The sequence below is a fragment of the Cimex lectularius genome, unplaced genomic scaffold (genome assembly GCF_000648675.2).
Source record: "Cimex lectularius strain Harlan isolate CLEC.00 unplaced genomic scaffold, Clec_2.1 scaffold68, whole genome shotgun sequence".
In the NCBI taxonomy this organism is placed as follows: domain Eukaryota; kingdom Metazoa; phylum Arthropoda; class Insecta; order Hemiptera; family Cimicidae; genus Cimex; species Cimex lectularius.
The window spans coordinates 597,849-610,544 of NW_019392732.1; the positions used below are offsets into that span (position 1 = coordinate 597,849).

Here is a 12,696-nt window from a genome sequence, read left to right on the forward strand (position 1 = left end):
AAAAAAAGCTTTTTTGTGATTATATTCTGTCTTAAATTGAAAGAAGTTTGATAGATGAAGATCATGCCTATCCATTCAGGATTTCAAGGAGTTCATAAATTTTTCAGGGATTAAATGAATTAGGTGTCTATGGATCCGCTTGGCTCTGCTGACACGCCAAGGTTGACATACGCCAATCTTCAAGTTATAGATACAAAAATAAAAAAAAAAGCTTTTTTGAGATTATATTCTGTCTAAATTGAAAGAAGTTTGATAGATGAAGATCATGCCTATCCATTCAGGATTTCAAAGAGTTCATAAATTTTTCAGGGATTAAATGAATTTGGTGTCTATGGATCCGCTTGGCTCTGCTGACACGCCAAGGTTGACATATGCCAATCTTCAAGTTATAGATACAAAAATTAAAAAAAAGCTGTTTTGTGATTATATTCTGTCACTAAATTGAAAGAATTTTGATAGATGAAGATCATGCCTAACCTTCCAGGACTTCAAGGAGTTCTGAAATGTTTCCTTAGCATATTTACCGTTTAAGCCATTACATGGCTATCCTTGATACACTGTCAAACTCAACTTTAAGATTTTGTTTAGTTTCACAGTGAGTCTTTGACCAACATAAGTTGATTAGTATTATCTAATATGATCAGATTGTTCACATTTCTTTAAAATACACTCATAACCATCTAATTAATTTTAAAACATAAACTAAAATCGTTGACTTGCCTTTTCGTTGTAAATTTCTAAAAAGGAAGCTTTTAGTATGAAATGGACGTTGCTCTTCTCCTGGATCACTTTGAAGAGGTACATGAACGACCTTAATATCAGTCCGTGGTCAGCGGAGTAGAAGTTCATCTTTTTACCGTTGAACTGAAACAAAAACAAATCAAATTTCTATTGGAAAATCTTCTTAAATCAAATGGGTAAGAGGGCGACTTTTAGGCTCGATAGGGTGGCATTGTGCCTTTGTGGTGTTGCGGCATTGAACAGAAGTTCAACGGACAAGGTTACTTCATTCACGAGCGACGACGCTCGTTATCGTGTTTTTTCCATCTTAAAATAATTTTCTGCATCAAATTTCTTGAAAATTGTCAAAATCTAGTAGGTAATAACGTAGGAGGTAAATATAAACTTAATTACTATGTTTTTTCCCCGTCATGTTAGTACAAAGAACACCCCAAATGGGAAATTCAAGCAGTAAAGAAAAATATGCAAGAACCCCCCCATATATTCTCCCATTTAATTGTATTTTTGGTTGTGTTAGACTTGTTATTACATAAAATATTCTGGGTTGTTTAGAATGTTAGTAAGAATCTTTAATTATTTACGGGGATTGTCGATATCTACGATGTTTGACCGCTGTCTTTCAGTTCGCATAAGTTTGCATTGTCCATTCCTTTCCATTGTGCGGCACAATTCGTAATAGCGAAAGTGGGCGATGCTGCACGTCTCAAGCCCGAGTGAAATTTCTGCCTATGCCGAAACTTGTATTGTTATAAAGAACCCAATTTTCATCCCGCCTCACTAATTTCACAATAAAATTGATCGTTATTATAATACTTAAAAAAATTACAAAGAGAAATTCGGGCTATTATATTTCTCCAAGACCTCTTAATACTTGAGGCAATCACAAGATTTACAACTGGGAAACTCGAGAAAAACGTATTATTTCCGGTTAAAACTTCTAATTGAAGTTCAGTAAAAACTTGTTCACTAGTAGCTAGAATGTCTTATATATAACAATGAAAACCGAAAAATTGAATGGTGGAACCCGTTGAATCAGATCTCGAAACTTCTAAAATTTGACGACAGCGGTGCAATCAAACAATAGCTTTTATAATATGATGGCAGATTTGATAGCACAGAACATGACTCGTACAATTTAGTCACGGTCTTGTAGTCAGATAACCAAGTTCTACAATTTGGTGGCTGCAGAAGATCCAAACGACATAACCTCTACAATTTGGTGTTAGCAGTGAATTCAGACGACATAACTTATTCAATTAGGCGGCTCCAGTAGATTAAAACGACATAACTTCTTAAATTTAGTGTGAGCCGTGGATTCAAACGACATAACTTCAATTATTTGGTGTCAACAGTAATTAAAACGACATAACTTCTTAAATTTAGTGTGAGCCGTGGATTCAAACGACATAACTTCAATTATTTGGTGTCAACAGTAGAACGAAACGACATAAATTTTTCAATTTAGTGTGAACCGTGGATTCAAACGACATAACTTCAATTATTTGGTGTCAGCAGTAGATTCAAACGGCATAATTTCTGCCATTTGGTGACTGCAGTGGATTAAAACGACATAACCTCTACATTTTGGTAGCTGCAGTAGATTCAAACGACATAACATCTACGATTTTGTGGCAGCAGTAGAGCCAAACGACATAACGTCTATTATTCGGTGTCAGTAGTAGATTCAAACGGCATAACTTCTACGATTTTGTGGCAGGAGTAGAGCCAAACGATATGGCTTCTAAATTTTTTTGTCAGCAGTGAATTCAAACTACAAAACATCTACAATTAGATGGTAACAGTAGATTCAATTAGATGCAGCACAAACAACATAACTTCTACAATTTGGTGGCTGCAGTTGATTCAAACGACATAACTTCTTCAATTTAGTATGAGCCGTGGATTCAAACGACATAACTTCTTCAATTTAGTATGAGCCGTGGATTTAAACGACATAACTTCTATTATTTGGTGCCATCAGTAAATTCAAACGGCAAAATTTCTACGATTTTTGCCAGCTAGAGCCTTCTAAAATTTGGTGACAGCAGTGGATTCAAACGACGTAACATTACAATTTCGTAGAGTCGAACGACATAACTTCTACATATTGGCCGCTGTAGTAAATATAATGAACATATCGTTTACGATTTGAAGGCAGATGTGGATTCAAACGACATAACCTCTTCTGTCCCTGTTTCGATTAATTTCCATTGGAGCGTATTTTCATTTTGGATGTATTTATTTTTATATAGCCTTATCAGGCTTGAATTTTTGTAATTATGTTGTGTTCACAATTAATTATTCAAGGGTACTTGGTCCCAGAAGAACCTTTAAAATTTGGAAGCGGGGATTGAATCAAACAATACAATCCCATCTTAATATATGCTAATCCTTCAAGACAGGTACGTAGTAATGGTTTAATTTGCTTTTTTAAACACCTCAACAGGCAAATAAAAAATGATAATCATCTTTATTTACACAATTATAATACGATTTAGTATTAATAAAGATGCTTATATAATATAATTAAAACTCACCCTCCAATGGGATGTTGAAAGCCTCTGTCACATGGTTTATTTATTACACACTTCGTATTCCTACGAAGCATGTGTGTTATTGATGTGCAGTCCAGTCCTGATTGATGGAGGATTCTCCACGTGATTCATGCTTCGCTTGTAATGCGATTTGGCGAATGTTCGACTGACATCGTCGCTCGCGTGTTTCAAGGACCAAATGAGTCGATATTGTCCAATTGGAAAAATGAATAAAGCCGAACACTAACGAGAAAAGGCGCACAAGACTTTAACAAATGGGATTTGAGATGGCCTGCCTTTTACGACCTTTCTTTTCAATGTCAACTTTTATTTCTGGTTTGGACGTTCGAGCCGACCGTAGAAACAAAACGCTAGCATATACGGCCAATCGTTCACAGACGCAGAGAGAAAGGGTTAAACTTTAAAACGACTTTCTAAAATTAATAAACTACGTTAATGGTAATTTGATTACAAAAAAAACAAGACAAAGAAAACTTTAAATTAGATTATAAGACTGCCGGAGAGAGCACGCCCGAAGAAATTACCCTACCTCGTAATTAAATTGCGTAAGCCAGAAGAAAGTCGAGAGCTGAGATGTCCTTGTTACTTGAAATGCTTGGAACTTGGGATAATTACATGCTCGTACAACTCTTTTATTCGAATTGTGGAAAGAGAACGAGTGAAAGAATGGAAGTTGAAGGTATTGGTTGGTTGTTGACGGTATTGATCATAATGACGGGTTGACCGTGTGTCTTTTTTGTCAAGATGGCACACAACCATTCCTGCATGCAAGTAAATCATGATTTTAAAAACTAAAGCTTAAATACTGAGTGGAAACGTATGAAATGAGGAAGTTGATCTAGGATATGCAGTCTGAACTATTCTCTAGACTCTAGAGCAACGATATGCATAAATAACCCTTAAGTTAATAATGCTTTTATCATCTAAAAAATATTTTCAAGAATAAGTTTGAACATACTAGAAAAGGAGGTCCGGTGAGCGTGTGAGTTTTCCCGCTTCCAGTCTGCCCGTAGCAGAACGCAGTGGCGCTGAATCCGTCGACGGCCATTTCGATGAGCCTCGTGATCCCAGAGTACTGGAGAACGTCCTCCTGGGTCGCAGCAGGTTCGAAGACGACGTTGTAGGAAAACTGCTTCGTCTTCGACCCCTTGACACCAGGGATGTCGTTCAACCCGGTCAGCTGAAAACGAAACAAGAAAATCTTCAAAGAAACGGTTTTTATGGCCATTTGGTAATATTGATGGTGTTCCAATGTACCTCCTATTCATGAGTGATTTTTATTATTTGGACATTGAATAATCAGGTAACGAATAGAATAATTATTATCGTTATTTAATCAACATCGAACATTACCGGCTCGTCTAGCTTCGTAAGTATTTTCTCCAAAAATGGATCCGGTTTGTTTAACGCCCGGAATGCATGTCGTGCTTATGAATAATCATGAAAGAATTAGGCGGCGCTGCACGAAAACCGTGAACTTGGGAAAAATGGAAAGTCTTGAAGACTTATTTGTAAAGTTTCAAGAGAAAAAAAGAGATTTTAGATAAGTTCGTTTGCGAACAAGACTTTTAAGTCTCATACTTTGTACTGCGGTATCATACAAACAAAATTGTTTTTATTATGAGATAGGCTTTAAATTATCTTTACATAATTCATTCAGCCACTTTTCCTTTGAAATAATGTTTTTTTATTGATATGATGCTTGTTAATTTTTAGCTTACAAGTTTTGGAAAGGGTCAAGGAATTGCTGTCTCAGTTGTTTCGTTTGTGCATGTTTATTCGTTCAGTCCCTTCCGACTGTTCCTGACTTCATGGGTCAGCCCAAGGCAGAGCTTCCTGACGGCCGTCACCAATCCAGTTCGCCATGTTGAGTCCGTCACCCCCAGAATAATCACCATCCATCTTGCCATTGGACGACCCTCTTCCTTTTGCCTTCACTTTTCCTAGCATCAACTTCTCCTCCGTGGTACCCTGTTACCAGTTCAAAGGAATCTATCTTCCTTTGCTCCGTCGTCCTTATGGGCCTTCTAGCCTTCGGGTTACTATTAGAATACCATTGCCTTTTCTAGTTTACAATTGCTTCTGACATCGATTTCGATTTCCTGGATTAGGTCAGCGTCTGCAGCAATCTTTGTCCCTAGAAATACAGTCTGTCACTGCCTCTACATTTCTCCATTTATTTGCTAGTTATGAAGCTGGTTGTCATAATCATGGTTTTTTTGAAGTTTAACTGTAAACTTTGTCATACGGTTCCTCACCTGCTCCTCGCTTTCAGTCATCAAAGTGGTATCACCTGTACATCTGAGATTGTTAATTCTTCCAGTGATTTTAATTCCAGTCTCAGATTCCTCAAGCCCAGCACGTCGTTCAACACGTGTTGTGCATACAGGTTGAATAGGTTGGGTAGAGTGTACAACCCTGCTGTACTCCTTTCCCAATTTTAAACCAGTCCGGTGGTCCGTGCTCTTTTCTTACGGTTGCTACTTTGTCGTTATACAGATTACAGAGGTAGACAAGACAATTTGGTATCCCCATACCACCAAGAACTTGGCACAATTTATTATGATCTACACATCCTTTCCCGTATACTCGGTCGTCCTTAAAAGGACAATGAGGATCTTTAATGTCCGCACCGAACGTATTCGGCCTTATCGGACGTTTTGATTCTCAAGATGAGAGCTGACGCACCTCTGCATACGACAGAAGTGTGTTACTGCCGCAGCGTTGGTGTAGAGGCAGCTCAGTCCCGAGGGGCCAAGACAACCTCGCTCTTCGCTTGCCCATTCCGAGTGGTCGGGACCGCATTAAGCATCGAACCGTATGCCGCGTGCAAAGGGCTACCTAAGCCGAAATACATCAGCCTGGTCCCCCGCGCAATCCCTAGATAGAGAAGGCCACTCTATCTCCCAGAGTATTGGGGCTTCTCTAGCGTAGAAACTACCGGATCCGCTCCGGCCGCGGTTTTGTTTAAAGCGGAATTGCTAACCACCCCCTAGAGGAGACCGCCTACGGTAAAACCCTCCAATCGAGCTCAGTCTACACCTACTACACCTACATGCAAAGCATACTCAAGTAGGAGCAACCGATTCACTACCCATTTACTCACGCATTCGAGGGACTTTTCAGCATAATCATAGCGTCGTCAACGCTTATACGCTGCCGGTGGTCGTACGCAAGTTTCATGCGAAGTCACAGGTAGAAGACAGCCTCTTCTCTAAGTTCCCGCCAGGGGCGTCACCACGAACCACTACGTATCCATTCCCAGTGTAACAGGCGCTGAATTTTGGAACATTTCTGTTACCCCGTAGTTCAGATGGTTATGCACCCTCCCCCGTCTATGCAGACTGGATCTGGTACCTTAACCCTCGTGTGCCTCTGATAAGGCACCCGCCGCCCATGCCGACACGAGTACAGCTGCCTTAGAGAGGTTGCAACGCCTTCAGGGCTGCACCTTTATTTTGCGCTCGGACACCCCCCTTGTAACAAGGGTTGGGAAGGGTCACAGGAAAGAGTGAAGGAACCTGGATTGAGAGAGGGAGTGGATGAGGACACAAGGTGCCCCTTTTCAGGGCCCCGAGCCTTAACCACATTATATCACCCGTCGTCGCTGTAGTTCCACATTAAGTGGGCTACAACTCCCTGGGTGGGTGATTATGATCTACACAGTCAAAGCCTTTAGAATAGTCAATAAAACAGAAATAGATGTTTTTCTGAAACTAGCTGGCTTTCTCCATTATCCAGCGGATATTGGCCATTTGGTTTCTGGTTCCTCTGCCTTTTCTAAGCCCAGGTTGTACAATTCTCGCTCCATGAATGCTGGAGTCTACCTTGCAACATCGTGAACATTACCTTATTGGCGATTAAGTGCACTGTTCGATAGTTTGAATATTCTTTACTGATTCCCTTTTTTTGTAATAGTGATGTAAGAATTTCTCCAATCTGACAGCCATTCTTGTGTTTTCCAAATATTCTGGCGTATTGCATTCCTCACCTGAACTTTGCCTAAAGTTTTGTAAGATTGCGAAATCGCTCTGATACAACCGCATTGGGTTGTAGCATTTCCGAGAATACAATATGCAAATTTAAGTCATTTGAATGAACGAAAAGGGCGGAGTTTCACGAAAGCCGTGATCTTGGTAAGTCGGCTTTTAAATAGCTAATTGGAAAATTAACCGTCGGAGGCGGAAAGACAGCCGAACATAACTGTCAAAACTGAGTCAATTCTGACTTTTGGCTAAATGCATGAAAAGAGATAAACGGCGAATTAACTATCCCCGGCCTTGACGCGGGCGTCAATTTGGTTTGATTTTATCGACCTGTGCAAATTGCCTTTCGAATTACTTACGAGGACTTGTCCATTTCCAGGAAACTCGATCACCGAGCCATCGTTTTGCTTCTTCTCTCGGTTGTTCAACGGCCTCACTCTGGAATAAAAAATAATAAAAATCAATTTTTTTTAAAGTATGCGATTTGCCGCGATGGCCTCTGGAGCTTCCCACTGATGGCAGGACGCGCTTTGAATCGAGGCACACATGATTTTTAGACCGAATTTTTTTCAATAATAATAACAGCCCTCGAAATAGTCCCAAAACTTGAAATTTTGAACTTAAACTTCGCATACTGCCAGCTTTAAAAAACCTTTATCGCTCTAATACAACCAAAAATCCAAGAATTAATAATTTCTTTAATAAAAGGTCAGGAAACACAAAGTTTAATCCATATTTAAATAATAGTACCGTAATTTATTTATGAAAGTTGAATACTAATGACTGTGTGTGGTGTTTAGTGACCCGTTAGTCAATGATTATTCGGAGATCGTGAGATGCGGTCTGGTGTGAGGTAGGGTTTAGAAAAACATTTTCTTTATCGTGCCAACGTTTCGATCTTTATTGAGATCATCTTCAGGGCTCAAAGTGTTTGTTTTCTGTGTAGATGTGTCATTCTTGTGTGTCGTGTTGAGAGGAAACACAAGAATGACTTCTACACGGAAAACAAACACTTTGAGGCCTGAAGATGATCTCAATAAAGATCGAAACGTTGGCACGATAAAGAAAATGTTTTTCTAAAACCTACGTCACACCAGACCGCATCTCACGATCTCCGAATAATCATTAATGACCGTTTTTAATAATTTCAATTCCGAACTTTGAATTTTAGCTTAATTTTCTATTAATAAAGATGAATAAAAGGAAAACTCCTTGGGTCATAAAACAAACTGATTAACATTTCAATAAAATAATCTGACTTTATTTCTGTAATTTATTTTTGACATGTCCATAAGTTTGTCTTGAACCACAACTTTTAATCACAGATAATCTGTAATGCCCATAGGTTTTAAATAAACCACAAAATATGTTTTATTTTTTGATATTTTAACTGAATTTTTTACTAATAAAAAATACAAGAAAAATTGCTCTTTATTTATTGCAAACTAAGATTTTATCTATGACATATCCATAATTTAATCATGAACCCTGGAATTTTAAACATTCACTGTTTTTTTTCTAACAGAAAGATAAATAAGACAAAATTTTGCATTTACACATCAACTTTGTCATTTTTTATAAAATCGCTAAATTTTATTACTTTAAGTTTTCATGGCATACCATAACTTTACTTTGAACCCTAAAATTCGAAACGTCTTTTCTACCAATAAAGAGTAGTCAAAGAAAAAACTCAAACACCAAATTCTTTTACATTTATGTATGACACTTGTACAACAAATAAATGTTCAAATTTTGAATCTCAAATGAGTTTTATTACTAATAAAGACTAATAAATTGGCACACTCGTGTAATTACACAAACTGTTTTAAAATTATTTTATTTGTACTCTATACATTTATTTAGAGTACATAGTATACTACATACGTCGTTAAAACTTTTTTGACACGGTCACACAGTAATGCCAGCGCTGCTCCTAGAAGACACATGCCAAAGAAACCATCCAATGTTGGGGAGAGGTTGATGTGAAAACTTTTGGAATCGAGAACGGATCCGTTCGTTAACCAAAGGAACGTTAAGGTCGTTCGGGAAAATGAGGTTAGGGTTAAGTGAGTAGTAAGGAGCTTTGAAAATTTGTCTGAAGTCTCTTGATTAGAAGGATTGGATGGCTTGGCGGAACCCCATTTCGTATGATTTGTTCCTCTTAAATCTTCTGTGGGGATTCCGTGTCAGCCTGCTCTCTAGGAGTTTGTCTTGAATGGAAATCGGTATATCTTTGTTGTTGATGCAGAGTGGAGTGCAGGACTTTTTTTATGTGACTTAGAACATTTTTCTTCATTCAATTGTCCTCCACTTCCACCTCGGCACCGGTCTTCGATAAGCTCAAGGTGTTCTGGATGTTTGATGTAGCTTGGATAGGACCCGATTAGAGAACAAAATGGCGGTGTTAATGATATTAGAGAGTAGAAATAGGTCAGCAGTTTAAATGATATAAAATGTGGGGCCAATAATGCTACCTTGTGGGACGCCGTCTTGTATCTGTCTGACTTCCTTCGTTGCCGACACAAACTATCGTACTATTTCATAAATTGGACTTTGGAACTTAAATTTAAAACGTTAACTGAATTTAAATAATAATAATAAATGCCCTTAAGTTTGCTTTGAACTGTAAAATGTTAAATATTTTGCTTTTTTTTTGGTTAATTAAAATCGTAATACAGCGACTAAAGTTTTAAAATAAATCGACTTGACTAAAGTTTTGCAATTTTTATTGTTTATTACCGAGAAATAATTAAACGAAAAACAAACGACTAAAAATTATTTCTACGGGATCGACTAAGTGTTTAACTTTTTCCATTAACCATCGATAGATAACGGTCGCGATTGTTGTGTGTCGATGTAGCGTTGCGTGTTCAGATGGAATCGTCGTTGTTCAAAAAAAAAAAAAATTACAACAACAACAACAACCGAATATGTTCTGCGCGACGGGACAATCCGCGTTTTATCATGAGACTGGCGATTCGTTTAAAAATTATAAACGATATCGGAAATCCATAAACTGGGGGAATTTGCCAGGGTTCCTATCGTCCAAGCGTCATTGTCATTTGGGATATAAGTCTCAAATGTCGACTAATGACGCACTTATCGATTACTCGTCCTACTTTCACCCCGGTTGCTAAATAGAAGAAAAAATATCGGGAGAACAATACAGCATCCCAGAAATAATGTCACAAATATTACATCTCTAAAATAATCTTTTCTTCTTTACTGCAATTTTACTTTATATGTGTTTGTAATGTTTTTTAGAAAAATTCGAACTATTGGAACGTATAGAAATGATAAATGATGGAGTGAGTGTGGCGTTCAATACTTTTTAAAAGGATAGTTCCTACTCACAGTAAGTTGTTTTGCAACGATCCGGATTTCGAGCCTTTTAGCTCATCATCAGATTGCTTCTACAACCACGTCTCTCGAGCTGGTTTTTTTAATGACGCTCAATTTGAACGTGTGAAACGCGGAAATTATAACACAAATAAATATTAGAATAATAAATACTTAATATTACTATAAATTACTATAAAAATAATAACAATTAAAATAATTAGATTAANCTAAAAGGCTCGAAATCCGGATCGTTGCAAAACAACTTACTGTGAGTAGGAACTATCCTTTTAAAAAGTACTATTGGAACATAGTCGTCTTCTAGAAATGTGTGGTGTTTAGTGACCGTTAGTCAATGATTATTCGGAGATCGTGAGATGGGGTCTGGTGTGACGTAGGTTTTAGAAAAACATTTTGTTTATCGTGCCAACGTTTCGATCTTTATTGAGATCATCTTCAGAGCCTGGAATTTATAAACATTGTTTGAATTTTACAAATACATGTAGGATGTGGAAAAAATGATGAATTTACTAGAAAATTTTAGATTAAAAAAAAAATTAAAAAATGAATTTATACAACGCTACAAAATTTTAGATTAAAAATAATGAATTCATACAATGCTAGAAAATTTTAGATTCAATCAAAGTATTTGTACTCTCTCAAAGTGTTTGTTTTCCGTGCAGATGTGTCATCCTTGTGTGTCGTGTTGACAGTGCCAGTGAAATATTGCTGTTTTATGTATATATACTTTGGATTTTGAAGGGGGTGGGGAAGGAAGTCGGGAAGACATTTTCACCTGAAAGAAGCCGACTCCTTACACAAAAATGTCTTTCTATCCGGACTTCCTTCCCCACAACTTCAAAAGCCAAAGTATATATACATAAAACAGCAATATCTCAATGACACTTTCATCGTTCATGGCATCGTGCCAACGGTTCGATCTTTATTGAGATCATCTTCAGGGCTCAATAAAGATCGAAACGTTGGGACGATAAAGAAAATGTTTTTCTGAAACCTACATCACANGCAGCGGCGTATCTAGCCGAAGGTCGTGGGTTCGAATCCCGCTCGTGCCATTGACTTTTTTATCTCAACTAAAAACCTTAATTAATTGTAATATTTAAAATATTATAAATATATAAAAATATAATTTTTATTGACAATATTTTATATCTTGTTATTATTTGTAAGTTATTACGAAACGAAATTCTGCTTACTCTTTACAGTCGTGCTTGCCCCTTTACATTGACAATAAACGTTACGTTTGGAAAATTTCCCGTACGTTTCCAGATGTTTGGTCATTATTATTATTATTTTTTTTACAACGGCAATTTGGACAAACGAGCGACACTGTTAACTTCTACAATTTTGTTCCCCTTAGGCGTTCTCGTGGGAACTTCTGGTCCATGTCGCCGTTATTCTTTTCTGCAGTTTTTTTAAAATAATTTATCTATGTACTCGGCTTTACCTGGCGGTTTGATTTTATCCACACGACGTCAAAACATCGACATCTCCGAAGGTTGAAATTAGAAATCCCCCAAATTTTGAAGGAATTCTATAATCAAAACTTCATGATAAAAAAGTTCAGCCGTGTAGTATTTTTCAAATTGAACGTTTAATGTTTATAATTAAAGAAACATGTCAAAAGTAAGTCGGGACTTAAAAAAAAGTCCGTATACTTGGCGTGTGAAAGTGATCTTGGCCTTGGGAGGTCAGTTGAATGGTAAGCGCAATCGATATACAAACAAGGCCTATTTGCCAACGGTCGCGATATACGAGGAGGATCTGAAGATAAAAACAAAATCTTATTGATCACTGGTGATAGGCCGATTTTTTCCATCTGTCGGTAAATTTACTCGACATGTCAGATAGTAAAACTTCGCATTCCTTTCATTCTCTTGCTGCAGATCGTGTTAAAACAGGGCGTCCATTATCACCTTAATAGAAGTTAATTTACGTAAATTGACTTTTCTCTGGGAAAGATATTGCACTTCGATCCTGTAGATTTTTGTCCGGGACCGGTTTCCTTCGAGATAAAACGTCCCCAGAGGTGTTTGAAGAAAAATGTCAGATCC

At 37.5% G+C, this 12,696-nt stretch overlaps 1 protein-coding gene across 1 annotated transcript in view; it reads right to left on the minus strand.

Moving 5' to 3' along the window:
- Positions 1-12,484, minus strand: part of LOC106661291 (kinesin-like protein KIF12) — a 24,614-nt gene extending 12,130 nt beyond the window's left edge. The window contains exons 1-5 of the mRNA XM_014384581.2: positions 12,478-12,484; positions 12,301-12,406; positions 7,642-7,720; positions 4,255-4,476; positions 721-864 (exon numbers count right to left, since the gene is read on the minus strand). Of these exons, the coding sequence (XP_014240067.1) occupies positions 721-864; positions 4,255-4,476; positions 7,642-7,720; positions 12,301-12,406; positions 12,478-12,484 (558 nt within the window). The remainder of the gene's footprint in view (positions 1-720; positions 865-4,254; positions 4,477-7,641; positions 7,721-12,300; positions 12,407-12,477) is intronic.
- Positions 12,485-12,696: the final 212 nt, after the last annotated feature.